Raw genomic sequence first — 20766 nt, 5'->3', positions numbered from 1 at the left:
GTCGCGTTGCACGCGACTAAAAGTCAACACAAGCTACGATGTGTGGTATGTTGAACTCATGCTTATCTCATCATAACACCATCACTCTCTCTGGTCTATACGGCACCCGACGCGATATTCCCAGATGGTCTCCCTTCAAAGAACGCAATAGGGCCAAATTATACTTCGGTGATCTGAAAAGATTATTACTAGAAAGGAAATCAGAGTTCATGTATAAATGTACCATACTGTACATTTAGCGTCAAAAAACGTGTATTTTATCAAGGCCATATGGCTGCAGTCGCGTGCTCAAGTTAGTGTTTACCGACCAACTGACCGACCAACCGACCAAACGACCGACCAATTGACAGATAGTGAGCTGTAGAGTCGCGTTGAACGCGACTAAAAACAAAGTATAAGTTAAAATAACTTGTATAATGTTGGTCTATCTCCAAAATAAGCACTGGCGTTGTTTACAAAAGAAACTTGCAGAAATTACCTATAAACCTATTAGTATTACTATTAAGCAATCATAACAATTTCGATTCTAAAAAATGGCCGTCATAATGTTGAGTTGAGAGCGTTTGTCCATAAAAATAAAATAAATATAAAAGAAGATTAAAAAAAGAAGAATATGTGGTCTGGCCGGTGTAACCAATTACTAATACTTCTTAGAAACACACATGTTAGGTATATTACTCAAATGATTTAATATATTCAATTCAATTGTATACAAAAATAATGAATTATTTGTACCAATACACAAATACAAAACATTCATTTGTTTGTATAAAACACCCACCTATTATGCCTACTACTAGTTAGACCTAGTGCACAGCAACAGAAAACTGAAACTGTTCTAGGCTAATTCTGTATTTTTTCAACGATTCCACTTCTTGTATAATTACTCATATTATAAATTAAAATCATATAAACGATCCGCTTTTTGTCTAAATTAAAAAATGTTACCTAATAAAGTGTCAGTTCCGCTGCGTTGGACTATACGCTTTTCGTATAAGAAAAAAAGGAAAGTATCACACGATTGTTAATAAATAGTATGATCTATTGAACGCCATGTGACCAACAATCGTCCAATAAAATGACAAGAATATTTTTAGGAATATTATAAAACATTATTATCCCACACTGGACAATTCCATTGGTCATGGTAGAAAATATATAAACATACACATGAAATTACAAAAAAAAATCATCATTATCATCTAAGAGACCAATATACAAATCTAAAATACATTAAATAAATTACAAATTGCATAATCATTCAAGAACAGTAGGCCTAACACTAGCAACTCTGTATGCACAGTCGTTGGTATGTATATGTGTAGTTTCAAATGCTTATTTTGATGTATTTGAACAGGAAACTATCAATATTTTATTTCCTTTATGGTGTTGCATGCTTATTGTGGGGCATTATTAAAAAAAAAAATTGACTAAAGGCTATAGTTCTTCTCAAGAAAAGGTAAGCCCAAATAAAGCAATTTCAATTTTATTTAGATTATTTTATTATAATAATATCAATAGTAGTAATAAACATTTTAAACATTGAGACAGGAAGGCAATTAAAACAAAATAAAGTATTTTCTTTATGGCAAGCAACTGTTAGAAGCAACGTAGGCCTACTGTATGTGAAACCTGAATGACCCTTTCTTTTACATGTAGGCCTACCATGTATTTACATTTAAATTAATCTTAATTGAAGCCAGTAGAATTAACGCCGAAGTGGAATTTATTTTTACAAACTACAGTAAAAGCAGAATTTCTTGTTTCTTCGCAAAAAAAGGTAAATACTTGTTTAGTAAAATAAAAAAAAAAAAATCAATAGTAAAATTACCATTATACATTCGTACATACTTTATATCAAATTGATAAAAACTCTTGAAGCATAATCGCTATAACAACTTTATATATAACTAACTCTTTGTACATGAAATTATTTCAAATTAATTATTAAAGATGTATTGTCCCCCAAAATCATGAAAAATAAAGATTTTTAAAATCGGACTTTGAATAGGCCATTTTGCAGTTTTAATGAAGTTGTTCACTTCCATAAGAAAAAAAACGGGGGGAAAAAAATTATTTCACCTATAAAAAGACAAAATAAACAGTTAAATTACCCAAAAACTCATTGTCTTCCAGACAATTTGACCATTTTTTGCTTTAATTTACATTTTTCTCAGGTAAATACATTTTTTTCAGACCCAATTTTTTGTGAGAGTGAATAACTATTATGTGACACTAAAATAACATATTCAACAACAAAATTTTTTTAGGGGGACAATATATCTTTAACCAATATGTTACAAATGATATTTACAGCCTAGCCTAAAACAAAAATACAATGAAAATCACGTAAAAATATGTATAGAGCCTACCGTATCTAAATCATTATTATAGTTTAAGGAACCGCTAACAATTTAAGAGCGTCGTTTCCTAACTTCTAGGAAACATTCCATTAAGTACATGACTCAATGTCACAATAATATAACATCTGCAAAAACATGTTCAACATTCAAAACCAAACTTCATTGAGACGAATCCATAAAAAATACTAATGTGATTAAACATTACAATATATATTTTAATTTAAATACATTGTATATTATAAATTGTATAGATTGTATTATTGAATACTTAAAAGTAATATTGTATATTAATTTAACATTATTTAAATTAAAGTTTACTATTTATAATTTGATCTTGCGTTGTACACTTAATGTTATGTATGGTGATTGTTAATGTTTTTAACTTTGTTTCTTTATGATGAGGGGTGACAGTGACAGAATATTTTGGGTCTCTATGTCGTACCTCGACCAAATGATACTCATTTTATTGGTTTTTGTAAATGTAAATACTATTATTGATGTTAAATTGAATTGAATCATATTTTTTAATCTTTTATTTGACAGCGAAAGCGAGACAAACACATAAATAGAACATCTTGTGCTCGTCTTACAGGATTTGTCAGTGGATATGGCGACCCAGAAGCAAGGTAAATAGTTTTTTGTTCATTTGAATTATCAAACATTATCTCGTTTTTATTTTACACATCTTTATATTCTTATGTTGTATATTAATTAATTTTAATTTGGCATATGGTCATGTCTTATTGCATGATCCGTGATATCCGATTTGTGTAACACCTGGAACGATATATTTCTATTAGCCCTTGTTCTCACCATTTGATTATGTGTGGTGAAGTCCTTTATATGGTCTCCTATTCTTATCGTAAGAGCACGTCTCCAACGTCTTCTGTTTTAATTTTAACTTTCGGATGAACCAGACCATTTTTAATTGATTAGTGGTAAATACCGTAAATCTTCTAATTGTAACTCTGGGTTATTATTTTTTGATTGTTTTTTAGGGTGGGTTACTATTAGAAGGGGGTTACTAGTAGGGTAGTGGGTTACTATTACTAATCTTAGACTAGTCTAGGAGACGTAATAGAATACTGAATTATTGTTGTCCACAATTGGTCTGAGTGGCCAATCTGGTGTTTTAATTATGGGGGTAAGCAGTAAATTCTACTAATTCAGTGGTAGGGTACACATTACATAATTAATGTTACCCTCGTTACCACCGATATTGATGCAAATCACAACAACAATAATTCTTATTCATATACATTGATATTAGCAAAATAGATTATGGAAGTGGTAAGTGTAAATCTTTGTCAAATGTTGGTCAAAATATATATGCTGATGACGCTATGAATATGAACATCTAAACGTAAAATGTAGACTAGATGTCATATCAAATGTTACCCACGTTACATTATAGTACTTTCTAATTAGTTAATTACATAATTGGCATTTGTATTACTATATTTTTAAAATTATTTTGTTATACCAGGTAGAGGCAGGCCTAAATAGAAAATGACTAACAACCCACGAGGAATATGCCTAATAATTAACAACATTAGGTTTGCAGAAGAATTTCAGACAGAACTGGTGCTGAAGTTGATGATGAAGGTATAAGTTTCATTAGTCAGTGTTTTAAATTATATCTGAATATTAAAGACATTACAAGTAACGTGCTTAGAAGAATGAAAGCAATTAAACACAATTTAAACCTATATACATATTTTTCCCAACATTCAATGTCAAATTCATAATTTAATAAAGTAGTATTGTGATAATGCTGGTACTGTATGTTTCTCAACAGTTAATCTGGAACGTGTTTTTACATATTTGGGATTCATTGTCGAAGTGAAACGCGATCAAACTGCTCAGGAGATGAAGGATGTGATGGACGAAATGCGAAGACGAGATCATTCACAATACGATTGTTTTGTTGGTTGTATATTGTCTGACGGTAGACTTGGAGAAGTTGTTGGTAGTGATGGAAAAACGTGTAATATATTGCAACTTGCCAGTAATCTCCGAGCAGATAAATGTGAAAGTCTTCATTCCAAACCAAAAGTATTCTTTATACAAGCTAGCCGAAATAAGGAGAAAGATGATTCTTTTGACAACATTCCCAATGATGTCGATTTCCTGTTTGGATACTTGCATATTTTGACTAGTTTTTAAGTTATATACTGGAATACAGTAAACATTTTCTTTTACAGTTTTAATCCAAAGCATGACATTACCGATGCCATAGCAACAACAAGAGTGTGCACTCAAGACAATGGTGATGATATCATTTTGGAAGAAAAATCACAAGAAACTTGTAAGTATACCGTACAACGATATGTAACAAGCTTTCAAATATTACAATCTCTTTTTCGGTTCCCACTTGTAATTACACAATATGGCACTTTGCGTCGATACCGTACGTCATTGCGTTGCGTCCTAAGAACAACGCTTTAATGCCCATACACTATGACGATAACCATCGACGATAAATAGACAAATGTGCATTTTTAATACATAAACCAAAAGAAATATAAAAAACTTTTAATTCTAGAACTATAGAATAACCATCTATGCTTCTTTTGATAAAAATTATATTTTCACACGTCCAATCAAATGACGTCATGATTAGTAAGAGCAATAATATCGTGACAATACAACGATTTTATTGTTTTTATTTATCATGACGTCATTTGATTGGAATTTTAAAAACATTAATTTTATCAAAGACAACATAAATGATTATCCTATAGTTCTAGAACGAAAACCTTTCTAAATTCTTTTGTTTTATGTAAAAAAATGCATGCTTATATATTTATCGTCCATCGTTATCGTCATAGTGTAATTGGGCCTTTTAAGAACACAATTACGTGCACAAAACGGTCTGTATACGCTACACAAGAGACGTGTACGCAAAAACGCGCGAACAGCGTGACATCTTGTAACAATAATTTAAAATGCTCAAACTATACTACTACATAACTATAGGCTATCCACTTTTCTATAACTGTTCACAGTTTTTTGGAAATTGTTCAAAAATGTTGGCTAGCAGGTATATATATTATAATAGTAGTGCACATAACTTTTATTTTATGAACTAAGGTTTCCTACCGTAACTACAGTACGTCGATTTTCTGAAATTCAAAATGTAATTGTACATTTAAAAACAATAAATGTGGTTTAATGAAACTTGACACACACGCTTCACATTACCAGCAAAAATGTGAACATTAGTATTGTCGGGAGTATGTATTGATAATAAAAATAATAAGTATAACAACAATACCAAGACTTATTATAAAGAAACAAATAAACCTTTTTAAAGCTGGAGCTTCTGACATATACGAGAATGCCATTGTAAGAGAAGTGGTAAAACAGGTGAAAGAAAAACAAAATACAATAGTACCGGCAAAAAAACGTTTTAAGAGAAGAACAACCTGAAACCGTTTTAACAAATGCTACTGTAGAATCACACGTTGAAACACAGTTAACACAAAATCCAGACCTATCCACAAAAACAGATGAAGAATGTGAGGGTAAGTCTAGTGTAATTCCATCCCATAAAATTACATTCGTTCGAAAATTAATACTGTATTTGAAACAATTTAGGCAATTAGATTCTTGATATTTGGAATCGTCTTTATCTAGCTACTATGCATACAAACTACAAACATGCACAAAGAGAAGTATATACTCTTTCAATATTATAGAAAAAGAAAGAAAATCTAGCTAAAATGTAGAGTTAACAGTGCAACATCAGACTGAACTGCACTCTAGCAGAGGCTGTTTTCTTTTGAACCCATAAAAAGAATAAAGAACAGAAAAGCAAGTGTGCAATTTTGATTAATATTTGCAGAATTTGAATAGAATTTAAAGTTCTAATTTTGTTAAATTATAAACTAGAACTAGCATATGAAGGAAGGAAAGACAAAATGCAGTCAGGGATTCCTCCTAACATCAATAAATTATTAGAGATTGAGTTTCAGAAAGAAGGAAGTGGCAACCAGGAGTCTAGCAACACGTTTGTGATGAATATTTGTGACTTCGGAGGATAACCAATTTATCATGTGATACAGAGGGTAAAGTGTTACATTTACTATTGACAATTTAAGATAAACACAACTTTTTACTATGGTTAGAATAAGGCCAGTGCTAATAATATAAGAAAGCAACAGTTTTAAATACTGCTAGGTTATAAATTCCATTCTACATAGTATACCAGCAAGAATATGGTATGTAGGCCTATCTTTATGTCGACTATAAATATATAACGACTATAACTAAAAAATAGTTTAGTTTCAAAAACTCCAAAACAGTTTCTTTTATTTTGTCAACAAAGAAACATTTGATAAGCCTATACAGTAGTCTACATATAACGGATATTGATACTGTGTAAGCGTCATATTTACACCAGAGTTACAGTTCAAGTAATTTAATCTTGTGAGAGCTACCGGTACGCTCCACAGCAGAACTATTGAACGCTTTGCTGTTTGAATAGAATTATGATACTGTATTTTGACTTTGACTAAAGAATTTTCTCTTTTCTCATAAAATGTGCCAGACAGTATTAATTATTCCACATGTAATCGTGTTAAAATGTATTTCGTTAGCAAAAAATAACAATTTGTCGCGCAGTTCGCAATTAACACCAATAAACAAATCAAGTACATTTTTTATAAACAACAATACACAACATTTGTAAAATTCAATTCTTAATTGTTATCTCAATATACCGGTAGATCTTCATGGTTTCATTTGCTGTTATTTGTGTAGTATTCAACCTGTGTCATTATCTTGATGCACCAGCTATTGTCTTGGACCCAACAACTGTAAAGGCGTAACCTATTTTGAGCTTGTTTATTTATTTACTGTATTATTTGTAATTGGTCACAATAATGTCATTGATAAAACATAACGCCTATTATTTTAGCCAGCACTGTCTGACACTACTAATGCTGCATTTCATCCATCTACTAGAAAATATACCCTCACTCTAATCACAATATCAGTTAATAACTCTGAAATTTGCTATCGAGTGATGTTGTGTTCGCTAATCTGTGTTGTGCCATTCTCATACGAAGAGTGTTTACCACAATTAAGACAGTATATTAGATAAATACAGTTTTTGGTTAGATCAGGGAAGCTTCTACCCTAGTAGATAGGCAACAACTTTTCTCGAAGTACCTATTGTTGCATTTTGCAGAACATTTCCTATCCAGAAAAAAATCCGGCGAATTATTTTAGTTGAGTCGACCAATGAACAAGTTTTGAGATATTTGTCGGAAATGCGGCTGGTATTAGAGTAAATCAATTGATCCTTAAATTTAGGTCTAAATACCTACACCTCTCTTGGATATACAAGTCTCAAACTTATCTAATGATGTTTATTTTGTATTTAGGGTCAAATGTATGAACATCGAATGACAAATCTGGATTTCATTCTTTATTGGATTTGTTCCATATACACAAACAGTAGACCTGACGCAAAGAAAATAGAAGGTTGCCTTTCTCCTCCTGTATTATTGATAGGTACACATTTAAATGGCCTAAAAGGTAAACACAAGGTACAATCATTAAAAAAGGTATTTTACATAGTCTTTTTTTATTGTGAATAATTGTAAAACTGAAAAAATGTAGTTTATTGTTTTTTTGATATTTTCAAAAATCTTGTCAATACAAAGTTTATAGCCACGTTTTTATATTAATATGACAGTAAATGTTAAAACTTTCATGTAATCACACCTTGATAAAAATGAAATGCAACGTTCAATTCATTACAGCTTGCAGAAATAAAGAAAACAATCTGGAAAGCCCTAAAAGGCAAACCATACAGAGCAATGGTGTATTCAATGTTTACAATTGAAAACAGTCTACCATTTTCGAAGAGCAATGGTTTAAACATCATCGACAAAATACTTGGTTGATCCAAGAAAATGATCCGTACTTTGCCAATAAAATGGTTATAAGTCCAACAGGAAATCCAAAGCTTAAAGAAGAACTTCATCTATATACCAACTGCTAAGGTAGGCACAAGCATACTTTTCAAAATAATGTTTATTTTAATCAGTGTATATTATTTATTTTTAATGTTCTGTATTTTTGTATGACAAGTTTGTTGAACTGTATATAAAAAAAAACAGATTATGTTATTACACAAAGCATGAATAAAAAAAATAATACCAGAAGTTCAATAAACCCTGATTAGTACAGTATAAAAGTACACAACTATACAATCTCTAGAAAACCCACTAACCTTGTTTAGATTGTCATTAATTAATTTTTCACCAATCTACTTCTTTTAGATCTTTGATTTGTTAAACAACTGTAAAGTAACAAAAGATCACAGAGTTCTACTCGAGTATTTACATGACATTGGCGAGATACTTTACTACCCTGATGACAATAATCTAAAAGATATAATTGTTATAGATCTGATGAGGCTTGTTGACGTGTTTAAAACAATCATCACTGTTAAAGATCCAGAGCTTCAGGTTAGGTAAAAATATTATGAAAGATACACCATTTTCTAAAGGAAATCTTATGTTGAAATTTCCTCAATACAATAGTTGATAAACAATTTGATAGTAGAACACAAAAAGCACTACAACGTTCTAAATTAACTCTAAATAAATGGAAATTATAAATTAACATACCGGAAAAAGTCCATCTTGAATCATCATTCAATCTATGCTGAGAGGCATTCACAAAGGCAGTGCTATGGACGCAGATTAGAACAGTTATAGACGTGTACTTAAGGTTGATTTTCGAACGCAGAAACTCACAGAACATTTTCACGAGAAGCTGAACAATCAATAGTGCCGTTTATCGTACATCATAGTGCCGCTCCTCGTTCACTTGTACAACATAATGAACGACAAATGTGCGAAGTTAATAGAATTACAAGAATGCAATCAGTTGTGTAATAAAGAAATATTGAATATGTTGTATTCGTTGTTTAATGGAGAGAACATTTCATTCGATGAAATATTTATTGCTCTATTTCTAACGTGGCTTCGCCTTGTTGAAAGTAAAGCAGTCAATCTTTCAAATCATAAAATATTCTCACATACATATATTTTTTATTTTACGCATGTGGTATCAAAACGACCGGAATTGTACTTAGAATGTTGTTCTAGATTGGTTTGGGTTGGTAAACTCGCTCTTTCTAGTTACTCATAATTGACTAATGAAACTAAATTACTTTTTTTTTTAAACACAATAGGAACCAATCATGAGAAAAGATTGGGATTATCTTGAATACGGTATTTTAAAAGGTGAATTGTTGGAACATCTGTTAAAAAATTTCAAAGAGTATGTGACTTTGAAGGACTTTGTGTCTCTCATGCAAAAGTTTGGTTTAATGACTGAACGAAAAAGTACAAAGGTATTTATAATACTAAACAAGATTTTTTTTCTGTTGAAACTCCTACACAGTATTTCCATTGTTTCTATTTATTATTTATTTTTTAAAATACAGAGTGACAAACAAATGTTCTATGTTCTTCCATGTTTGAAACCAGAAGCCAAAGTACAACCACAGTTTGAAGAAAAGCGTGCAGTTGCTCTCTTTCAAAGCGCTGCAACCAAATTTATTGAGAAATTCCAAATGGAAGATTATGAACCTCATCTCTCCTACGAGCATGTAGAATTGAATATTGATGCTGATCTTCTAGTTATTCTTATGTTGCTACCATTAAGCATTGTCGTATGTTACAGGTAAATATTATAATCGGTACTATTATACTGCATACTGTCAACAAATTAGGACTGTTTTATCATATATTGTGTAATAGAAACATGTTAAAACTGAAAACGATATACAACTTAAATCTATTCTACACATTATTGTAAATTGAAAGATGTTTCTTAAACAGCTTAGTTATATGTAAAATAATAATAGATTCAAATGTAATTAGTATTCAGTCAGTTGTATGGATTGTAGAGGTCAAGAAAACTCATTCAATTCTCTACTAACGTGTGAAATAACAAGCTCTTGGATACAAAATATAGATTTACAGTGATTGTGCCAAACTACCATACATAAGGTTAAGTTTTGTTTTTTTTCAGACAACAATAGTTAGAACAAAGAGTTTCACTGCCTGTCTTCCAGAACAACATTGTACTGAAGATGACAAGCTACTATCTGACACATGTAAAAAGGTAGGCATACAAAAGTGATACATAACAGCTTATTCTAATTTCTTTTTTTATATTCTAAGAACTCTTTATATTCTCATTTTTGCAACTATTACTGGACCATTGTCAAATAAATAAATTATAGCACAAGTAATACATTTAAAGAAATGAAAATAACAATGATACTCTATTTGTTAGGTTCTTTGTTTCCTTCAAGAAGAATTGAAAGTGTTTAGTCAGAAGGATGCGCGAGGTCTTGAAGTAAGGATGTGCATCCCTTGTACATGTAGTCCAAACATTCAAAATGCTCATATGCACAATATTCGCAAGTTTGACAAAGATGAGTTACCTTGTAGAAGCAATAAAATGGAAGTAAAACTTTACCGTAAATTGTTTGGCGAACATGTACTACCAAAAGGTAATTTAAATGTACTTTTTATTTGTGTATTTATTATCTACACATGATTAAAACAATTAAACGTTTTTTTAAAAAATGTAATGTTATCGGCCATTATGATTTCTTTACAAATTTATTTTTTTATAAGAGTAGATAATAAAATAATTACAGTATGTGGTTCTGATTTAATTAGGAAAAAAATACAAAAATAAAAAGAATGTGTATTCTGTAAACTTACGTATGTCATGTTAATTTGTTTAAGTTGTTTAATATTTTTATAACAATTTATAATCATCCAAATACTGTTCTGTGCTATAATAATGCTCTAATCCACCGTTTAGTAAGCAGTATTATACTTCCCACGTAAAATAAATGAAGGTAGTAGGTTTTTTATGAATTTATATTTATTTATGTTTGTAGCTATATCAACAAAGTCTCATCTCAAAGGTAAGCAGTTTCATAGAATTTTGAGTATTACATACAAAAACAACAAAACAATAATAACTCTAATACATGTGAATGTGCATCACAAAAACCAAGTTTCCAGTAAAATAACAAGGCCATATACATGGTTGCAATCGCGTGCTAAAATTTGAGTTAGTGTTTACCGACCAACCGACCGACACAGTGAGCTGTGGAGTCATTGTATTCCGTTTACTAATTTATGTAACAGGTACGTGTTCTCAGTTATGTGAGCATCTAACTAGACAAACTAAATGAATGCATGAACGAAGAAACATTAATTTACAATTAAGAGTATACATTTTTCTCGAAAAGTAAAGCCTTTTAAAAATGAGGATTGAATGAGCATGTTTGTAATTTGTTCGAAAGAGAAATGGTTGCATTATGTAAAAGTGCGTTAACCATCTATATATAAATTTACGTAAGGGCAAATTCGGTAAATCGCGCCTTACTTCTAGAATTTTTACTCGATGGTATATAAAGTTGGTTCGTACTTTCGGTACTGATTTTAACCACCTGATGTAACCCTGTTTACTAATTAAATTAAGTTAGATAATTAGTTATTGACGATGAAAACGAATTTAGGTGTAACGATTTGCCCCAAATAGGGGTGTTTTCCGATCGTGGTATACACTGTCTAATGGATGTCCATCTTGAAAAATACCCGCCACAAAAATGCAAGGAGGCTTCGCATTTTTCTATCTCCTCCTACGATAATTGTTTTTAATAGCTGAAAACCGGTTGAACAGCTAGAGTACAGCATCATAATGTTTAAGACAGGCCGATTTTCTTAAAAAAATATTATTTTGATAGATTTAATATACGATTATACAAATGTATTGATTTGCGATGAATGGAACATCCCAATCTCTCAGTCTGCCAGAGTTTGGTTTAACACAAGTAGGTAAATTTATGAGCCCTTGGTTTAACACATACAGTAGATAAATATATGGGCCCTTTGAGAATAAACTTACGTTGACAATACTGTAAATACCTATTAACTATTTTTGTCCTCATTTGAATCGAACATTTCTTACTGTGAATGTTCGTACTGTTAGATGTAATATAAAAATATATACAAATAAACTGTATTATTGAGATTGTGGATAGGCTCTACTGTTAGATATATAAACACATTATTATATACAAATAAACTTTATACTGACAGTTCCTTCTCAACGTTTGTATTAATTAATAATTACCAATAATATAAACGTCGTAGTGGTGTATCGTGACATGTACTTTAATATTTCAATTGACAGTTTTAACAAAGTATTAAATCGCAAATGTTTTACTGTATTTAGAGGTATATTATTTATAGGCCTATAAAACATGAAAAAAATATTTCGTTACTGAGTGGATAAAGAATATATTTAAAAATTGTTCCTCTTTGTACCTATCCGCTTTCCCATCCCTCAACTCTAATGTTACATACAAAACACAAATTGGGTTTCTTTAAATGAGTCCAAATCAAATATTAAATCTGAACTCATTTTGTGATAAGTTTCTCCTTCGGAAGTAATTCCCAGCGTGCTAATTTTAGTTGACTACATAAATCATCGTGTCTATTTATTCGTTTCTGTAAACGGCAATGTATTATAGTCCTGCGGTACGTACATTTGAAATCGCCAGTTTTGTTACGCTGAAATTACTGTGTATTCGGGAACCATCTGTGGGCTCGACCTAGATGGTACGCGAGCGAAGCGAGCGTACCATTTAGTTAAACAAAATTGTTGATAAACGACTTTACTGACTGAGAAAGATATTGGAATTGGCAGTGGCTTTTAAAAAGTAGGTGCTAATTTGTGGAGATGTATTTGCTATCTAATCTAGGTTATGTGGATGATAAAACAATTAGAAAGGTAGCCGAAGGGATCTATGACTGGAGATTGTTTGGTGTTCGTTTTGGGATGAGTTGGACTGAAGTAAAAAATACATTTGGTAGGGAAATGGAGCCAATTAAAGCAGCCGAAAAAATGATGAAATGTTGTAGGACAAACTGTATTAATAAACTGAATCAACTTGAGGAAGTTTGTATTGCTCTTATTGAACATGGCAACACAAAACTTGCTTTCACGTTCCTGGAGGATATAAAAGAAAAATCTGAAAGTATCAAACTTGCAGGTATTCATGATGAGATGTATAATTTGATGAAACTCTCTTATATATGAATTGTACAAGCAATTAGTTTGTTCACATGTTTTTCTAAGGCACTGTACAGGTACTTAGATTTAGTACTGGTCCAATAGACATTGTATACTCTTATTATTGGTACCGTAGTAAAGCCAACCTACTTGTATAATGTGTCCAGTTGAACAGGTATTACATTTAGTTCCTACGCCCAGAAAAAAAACCCAAATAATTCTGTATAGGCCTAAAATCTAAGAAAACAATGTGAATGGAAGTCCGTTGGAAGACCCATTTTTCGTTTTAAATTGTATTAGTCTCACTATAAGAATTTGAGAAAATATTTTAAACTATCTAACTGATGCTTTTAATCTTCCAAATTTATCTAGATTTCTTTGATGACCAGGATGTTTTATTGAATTGAATTGAATGGAGAGAAATTAATAATATTACAAACAATAACTATGACGTCAAAGACAGCATTATGGAGAAATAATCAACCTTCAGGCCAGATTCCTATAATGATCAATGCCTTAAGACAACAAAAAGGTGTTGCTCTCAGCGATCGTCTTTGCAGAAGACATGCCTATAAATATAATGAAGGATGTTTAGGAAAACTTGTATTTACAGAACAATTAGGCCTAAAAGAAGGTTGGTTAATAATGGTTATCCATATGTTTGTTTTGCCTAGCCTAGGTGTGTGGATCAATGATTCGTCGGTAGCTTTCTTGTAATATATCTTTAAACTTTTTTATTTGACTAATTTTCTACTATGATATTATAAATAGTTTTATAATTATAAATAAATAGAAATCTGATTCCTTTTACTTTATTTCCACAGAATTGTTAACAGACTTAGCAATCTTAATAATTTCTGAAATGATGGACGTGCACTGGAAAGATTTTTGCACAAGGCTTTCTATTTATCATGCAGAGTTATGCCAGATCGCAGTAAAGTTTCCCAATGAAATTGTAGAATCAACAATTGATGCACTTGTACGATGGCGAGAAAGACAGGAAAGCAGCGTGGACCAGTGGGCAGATGTGAAGAAAATATTAGAGGCTATGGGAAAAACGCATATTGTTGATGGACTAGAAGGAAGAAACCTTAAAAAGCTGCCCCTAGATATGCGTTAAATGACGACCAAAAACGATGGCAACCTACCATATGATTTAATGTATGTAGGAACTTTTAAATAATCCGAACGTGGACGCCGTTAATTTTAACATGTTTTGAGGTGCACATCGAATAAGAAGACCGAGGAAGAAGACGATGCGCATGTGCAATGCCTCAAATAATGAAATCATGTCGAAGTCATAGTCGACGTGACTGACTCCTATGCTTTATCTTTAGTATACTTGTTCAATAATTTCATTTAATTATTAACATATAACTTGTTTTAGAAATCACCTACCACTAGGTATTATTTTGTATCTTAAATGTATATGGTTATTCACCGATTTATTACTGACGTGTCCTGTTAAAGTTAAATTAAAAAACGTACTAAAGAAATCAATTGAGCCAAGGATGCGAACATTTATAAAACATTTTAAAAAAGTAATTCTTTAAAGAACCCTATGTAATATAAAATAAAGTCAAATTGTTACCTGTGTAAAGTAGTAAAACTTAAAAATACAGTTTTTTTATTGTATTAAGAATATTGAGAAAATATTGCAAACTTAATATTACACAGTCGATTTGACAACTGCCAACCGTTATTATTATTGTTCATGTTAAAAACCATGCATTCAATAAAAAAAAACTGTTTAAATATGGAAATAAGAATTAGAGGTGAAATGTACAAGGTTGTAACGTGATATATTGTGGTATTATAATACAAAAACATGTGATATGTGTAATATGATAGCTACGAGAAAAACAACTAAAACAAAAATGATGAGAAAAAACAATTAATAAAGGAAATTTTTATAGATGAAAAACAATTCAGAGTGTTACGTATTTCTATTTGTTAGCATTATTGTAATGTATGATTTTACGTTGAAATAAAAGTGGTAAGCCTACTCGCAAATGAAAACATTAATGTTATTATTCCTAGTATCTATAAGCATAAAACGCTACAAAATAGTGGTCGATTTTCGAGTGTGATAGCAAATTTGATTTAATAATATTCACATCTTTTACCTGTACTCCCTTAACCTATTTTTTTTATTTGTTTACGTTTCTGTTTCACTAAAAATATAAATAATAATAAGTCATGATAAGATTTCCCGAATAATCGAAAACTGTAAGTTGTGTAGGCTATATAGATAGGCCTATAAGGAAGAAAATCAAAGAAATTATGGAGCGGCTATTCCAGAACATACAATACTAAGTATCGTAAGTTTAAATTTTAAATTTTAGGCGACCTTGTCAAAGGTCAAGCGCCTATAGCCTGTCACGTTTCGATATTCAATATTGAACTTGACCTAATAAATCAGGTATCATTGTGTTTCATTAGAAATATTTCAGGTCAAATGTCAAACTGGATTATTGTAAAATTAGTGTAGCCATGGTTATTATCATTTGTGTTTATATTTGACAGAATTGCGTTTCATTACTTTACTCATTTTGTGGATTAGCCAACAACGGTGGTTCTATATTAATATTATGACGATGTTACACCGTGAGCTGAAACATAAATTGGGGCTTGTGTATTATTGGTTTTTATTTGTCTAGGTTCAAAGCTATTCATGCTGATATACTTATTCCAACGGAAGAAGGAAATTATTAATATCTTTTATTACATCCATGGTATTTTGTCGTCAGGGTGTTATTATATATTTAAACGGAACGAAGTGGAATTCATTCTTATAACTATAAGGACAGAAACTCTCTACAAAAAAGGTAAAACTATTAATTTTTAACAAAGATATCTTATATTAGGATATAATCATATATTTACACCGTTATATCATCGGCAAGCCATGAGAACAAAAACTAAAACAAGTAAATTATTATGAAAAACACAATTAGAAACTTACGTGAAACAAAACAAACAACAACAATGGCCAATTCAAAGCTTGGATGGTACCTGGCTATACAAATTCACTTTAATAAACTATTTCTATACTTTTGTAGTAATATGGCTAGTTTTGATGATTCTTGTGGGGATCTTTCAGCACACTCTGGTAGGTTTTCCAAAGGAGATTATTTAGTTAATATTGATTTATCTGATTTATCATAATCAGATTCTTAAAAACTGTATATACAAGCCACAGCCTTAAAGTATATTATTTTGCCAGTTATTACCAAATATTATACTGTAAATCGCTATAGGCTAAAGAAAAATTATTCCTTTGTACTCAAATGAACAAGGCTGAAACAAAATATATGTGGAACTGATAATTATATCGTTCTAGAAGTAGGATTACAACATTAAAAATATGATAACAAGATTTTGTTTATACTTGGTATTAAAATAATGTTAGCGTCACGTAGAACATTTAATTTCTGAATCTAAATTTCCAATCCCAGTTTACCGCAATGACATTTTCTGACAAGCATGAATACAGTTTGTGCTTTTTAATTCGTCAAGCTAATTTAACCTAGTTTAACGACGTTTACAAAATAAACGTGAATTATTGATCATGTTCCATTGATTTTCTGAGAAAAAAAAATATACTGAGCAGGTTAATGGGGAAAGATGATATAAATGTAGAAAAAATAGATCTTATGCAGTTTCAATGGCAATCTTGAGGTATGCCAACTTAACTGTATGTTCCTAATGTTCCTAAAATGTACGGTATGTTATATATTTTCAGATAACATGGGTAATTTCAATCCAGTGCAGCAAGGTAATGTATTGTAGGCTGCTGTCATTATCATATACACACTGTTTCTACATTATATATTATACAAATACTGAATGTTTATGAGTGTACAAAAAATGACATGAGGTGAATGAGAAAGGTTATATTTCAACGTGTACTATTGAAAGCCATGTGACCTACAATCGTCCAATCAAATGACAGGAATTGATTTAGGTGTTATATAAAATAATCTATCCTCATGTACGTGGTTTATAATGACTGAGTGAAAATTATGATATTTTATAAGGCACATTTGTCACAAATATTTCTAGTTATATACATACAATTGATATTAAAAATTAAAATTGTTTTTATTAATAAACATTCTTTTAGGAATTCACCAGAAACGGTATCTTTTTATATTAAAACCAACTATTAGTAAATTACATAAATAATAATTGTGTGTATGACGAAAACAAATACTATAATATTCAACCCTCAATATTATAGCCCACATTATTTATTTCTTCCTACATACGATAGTAGTGGTGAACCAAAAATACCCAACCGATTATTTTCCTAAATGTTGTATACATTTAAAAGGTACAGTATAATTTACGTAACTTCCTGTTTGTTAAGTTAATTGAAATGTTTATTTGTTTTTTAACTTCTCATAGATAGCCAAAGCGAGATAACAACAGACTTAGACCATCTTGTGCATTCCTTCCATCATGAGTTGTCGATTGAATCCACGGTGACCAAACAAGGTATAAAGTAGTACTTTCTCTGTTTTTGAACATTCAAATTAACAAGAAGTGTCTGTCGCCTTAAATATTTTGACCATCTTTATTCTTATTTAGTATCATAAAATAAGTATAGTTTATTCTATAATTATTTTTAGTATATTAGGAGAACAGAAAATTATTGTTTTATTCTAAATAGTCTAAATAATATTTTCCGTTGTCAATAAATCTTGTTACAACCAATGCCTTTCGAGTGTGGCTATTTACACATAGCATTGGTATTTGCGAAATAGTTAATATATTTAATTTTAGAACTTAAAGTATTAATATGTTTTCACTTTCTATTGAAGACTCTGCATATTCATGTTAAACAGAGTACGGAAGTGATTATAGTCATTTTGTCAAAAATGAATATGGTCATTTCTAAACGAGTTAAAAACAGTTAGACAGCTATTTGTTTGAAGGTATATTGTCCCCTGACATATTTTATTGAATATTTCATTTTAATATAACATAATAGTTATACACTTTGACCAAAAATTAGATCTAAAATGATTTACCTTAAAAAACTGTAATTTAAAGCAAAGAATATTGACTGCCAGCCAATGGATTTTTGGTTTATTTTGTCATTGTATATTGAAAGCATGATTTTTTCCAGGTATTTTCTACGGAAGTGATTAACTTTGTTAAAATTACAAAATGGTCTATTCAAAGTATGTTATTGATTTTAATTGTTCAGGTCTACAACTTTAACTGCATGCACGAATATTATAATTTCAGACAGATCAATCATATTTTTAATTAGTATATTGAATAATTGACGTTTTATATTATACCAGGTGGTGACAGGCCTAAATACAAAATGACCAGCATTCCTCGTGGAATATGCCTAATAATAAACAACATTAAGTTTCCAGAAAAAGGAAAAGAAAGAACTAGTTCTGAAATTGATGAAGGTATAATAAGGATTGTTGAATTTCTTTTTGGGAATTACAGGCATCCTGTAATCCTGTGTTTGATTACCAATAGGTATTATACGTTACGTGTTAATAAGAATAAACGAAAGTATATTATTTAGACACTTAAAAAGCTGTAAAAAATATTTTTCCAGCATTCAATTTTAGGTATCATAACAAATAAAACAATATACCTGCTGTGATAATAATTGTATAGTATGTTTCTCAACAGATAAGCTGAAGCGTGTTTTTAAAAATTTGGGATTCATTGTCGAAGTGAAACGCGATCAAAGTGCTCAGGAGATGAAGGATGTGATGGACGAAATGCGAAGACGAGATCATTCACAATACGATTGCTTTGTTTGCTGTCTGTTGTCTCACGGTAGACTTGGAGACGTTGCTGGTAGTGATGGAGAAATGTGTAATATATTACAACTTGCCGGCAATTTACGATCTGATAAGTGTGAAAGTCTGAATGCAAAACCAAAAGTATTCTTTATACAAGCGTGCCGAGACAAGGACGAAAAGGATGATTCTCTTCACAAATATTTTGATTACGCCGATTTCTTATTTGGATACTCGACAACACCTCTAAAGAAATCATTTAGGCCCAAGACTGGTTCACTCTTCATTAAAAATCTGACAAAATATTTGGAAGAACGCCATGACACCGATCACATACTAGATATTCTAACACAAGTAAATTATGAAGTTGGTAAATGGGGTTTAGAGGATAAGAAGCAGGCTCCAGCTCCACAGTACACTTTAAGGAAAGATCTATACTTCCCCAGCGTATAAATAAGCAAGCTTTTCTCCTGCTTTTCAAAGCAGCCGTCTATTTTGTCTGCTTGTGATAGATAATCATCACTTTACTTGTCGAGTTATTGGACGTAAACATTATAAATGATAGCAATATATACATTACATACATTACATGTTATAATTAATTTCTGAATTTGTAATAACTTATCCTCCCGACTGCATTATCAGAATAATAAAGTCAAACATTACGAATAATGCATACAAACTTGTTAAGCTATGTCTTATTAATTCTAAAGTTATATTTGTTAATGTCTATACACATTTTTATATTCTAAATGTTTTCCATAATCAGTGCGACCCAATAGCAGGAGACCTACTAGATAAGGATTACATTTCTGGTAATCATTTTTTCTGTCTGGTTGTGTTTGTTTTTTCTTGTTCCTTGTAAATGTATCTATCGTTTTGACACTAAATAAAATGAAATGTTATCATGGTTGAGTTGTTTGACATGTGTTTTAGAAAGTGTTTTGTTCCTCATGTTGGTGTTATTCGCCTGTGCTACTAATCACAATTATAAAATCACAATCAACTCATCAAGTATGCAAAAGAAAACGACATACATTTGTATTGCCTCCCACCGCACACAACAAACCTCTGGATAATTTTGTTTCGGTCACTGAAATCCGAATACCACAAGGCATGTGAAAAGCTCAAGAAAAGTCCATGCAAGGAAAATAACACGGTTTACTTTCGCGGAATATTGAAAAACGCGTATGCTATAAGCTGGTTTTCTGCAACAGGTAAATATCCATTTAATCCAGATGCAGACTTTCTACAAGCTTCAACTGCTGTAGAAACCATCTTCGTGGATAAGGCTGATAATTAAAATAAAGTCAATCAACAGGATCAACCCTTGCCTGATTCGGTTGAATACATTTCCAATACCCATTCTACTTCCGCTGGGAATGGTAACGCCAACCGCAATTGCACCACTCTGGGCCAAGTATATTTAGAGGTTTATTTGTTACCCAAGTGCAGAAAAGTACTATTACTACTACCTCAAAGTACAAACGGATTAC

The 20766-nt window shown here is 30.9% G+C and overlaps 3 protein-coding genes and 1 long non-coding RNA gene across 6 annotated transcripts; all 4 read left to right on the top strand.

Annotated features, from left to right (window-relative positions):
- Window positions 1–4595: 4595 nt before the first annotated feature.
- On the top strand, window positions 4596–7171 carry LOC144843529 (uncharacterized). 2 transcript variants are annotated; one of them, XR_013612262.1, is made up of 4 exons: window positions 4596–4682; window positions 5703–5890; window positions 6258–6433; window positions 7094–7171. It is a non-coding gene; the product is annotated as an uncharacterized LOC144843529 (long non-coding RNA). The 2 variants fall into 2 exon arrangements; XR_013612261.1 differs by lacking the exon at window positions 4596–4682 and adding an exon at window positions 5251–5262 and having other exon boundaries at window positions 5680–5890.
- A 2796-nt stretch (window positions 7172–9967) lies between these two features.
- Window positions 9968–13900, top strand: LOC144843433 (uncharacterized). Its single transcript, XM_078700219.1, has 6 exons — window positions 9968–10070; window positions 10422–10514; window positions 10689–10932; window positions 11308–11334; window positions 13183–13473; window positions 13866–13900. Exons 1-6 carry the CDS (start codon window positions 10062–10064, stop codon window positions 13898–13900), a joined length of 699 nt encoding a protein of 232 aa, XP_078556345.1. The 5' UTR covers window positions 9968–10061.
- A 63-nt stretch (window positions 13901–13963) lies between these two features.
- On the top strand, window positions 13964–15001 carry LOC144842983 (uncharacterized). Its single transcript, XM_078699614.1, has 2 exons — window positions 13964–14127; window positions 14318–15001. The coding sequence occupies exons 1-2, from the start codon at window positions 13998–14000 to the stop codon at window positions 14611–14613; spliced, it is 426 nt and encodes a 141-aa protein (XP_078555740.1). The 5' UTR covers window positions 13964–13997; the 3' UTR covers window positions 14614–15001.
- A 730-nt stretch (window positions 15002–15731) lies between these two features.
- Window positions 15732–20170, top strand: LOC144842272 (caspase-8-like). 2 transcript variants are annotated; one of them, XM_078698696.1, is made up of 7 exons: window positions 15732–15809; window positions 16244–16321; window positions 16556–16605; window positions 17239–17271; window positions 17904–17993; window positions 18809–18925; window positions 19158–20170. In XM_078698696.1, exons 3-7 carry the CDS (start codon window positions 16560–16562, stop codon window positions 19721–19723), a joined length of 852 nt encoding a protein of 283 aa, XP_078554822.1. In that variant the 5' UTR covers window positions 15732–15809; window positions 16244–16321; window positions 16556–16559; the 3' UTR covers window positions 19724–20170. The 2 variants fall into 2 exon arrangements, with proteins under 2 accessions (XP_078554822.1, XP_078554824.1); XM_078698698.1 differs by lacking the exon at window positions 15732–15809 and having other exon boundaries at window positions 16221–16321.
- The last annotated feature ends 596 nt before the right edge of the window (window positions 20171–20766 follow it).

This window comes from Antedon bifida, chromosome 5 (genome assembly GCF_963402885.1).
Source record: "Antedon bifida chromosome 5, ecAntBifi1.1, whole genome shotgun sequence".
Lineage (NCBI taxonomy): Eukaryota > Metazoa > Echinodermata > Crinoidea > Comatulida > Antedonidae > Antedon > Antedon bifida.
This window is presented reverse-complemented; position numbering and strand designations above follow the sequence as displayed.

What these genes read in the sequence shown, in the direction of transcription:
- LOC144843433 (XM_078700219.1), top strand. An exon ending in TATCTGACACATGTAAAAAG is followed by an intron (nt 10,515 to 10,688) that starts GTAGGCATACAA and finishes TCTATTTGTTAG; the next exon opens with GTTCTTTGTTTCCTTCAAGA. An exon ending in TTTAAATGTACTTTTTATTT is followed by an intron (nt 10,933 to 11,307) that starts GTGTATTTATTA and finishes TTATGTTTGTAG; the next exon opens with CTATATCAACAAAGTCTCAT.
- LOC144842272 (XM_078698696.1), top strand. Translation starts at nt 16,560, where the DNA reads ATGGCTAGTTTTGATGATTCTTGTGGGGATCTTTCAGCACACTCTG. An exon ending in TTTCAATCCAGTGCAGCAAG is followed by an intron (nt 17,272 to 17,903) that starts GTAATGTATTGT and finishes AACTTCTCATAG; the next exon opens with ATAGCCAAAGCGAGATAACA. An exon ending in TAGTTCTGAAATTGATGAAG is followed by an intron (nt 18,926 to 19,157) that starts GTATAATAAGGA and finishes GTTTCTCAACAG; the next exon opens with ATAAGCTGAAGCGTGTTTTT.
- LOC144842983 (XM_078699614.1), top strand. Translation starts at nt 13,998, where the DNA reads ATGATCAATGCCTTAAGACAACAAAAAGGTGTTGCTCTCAGCGATCGT. An exon ending in ACAATTAGGCCTAAAAGAAG is followed by an intron (nt 14,128 to 14,317) that starts GTTGGTTAATAA and finishes TTATTTCCACAG; the next exon opens with AATTGTTAACAGACTTAGCA.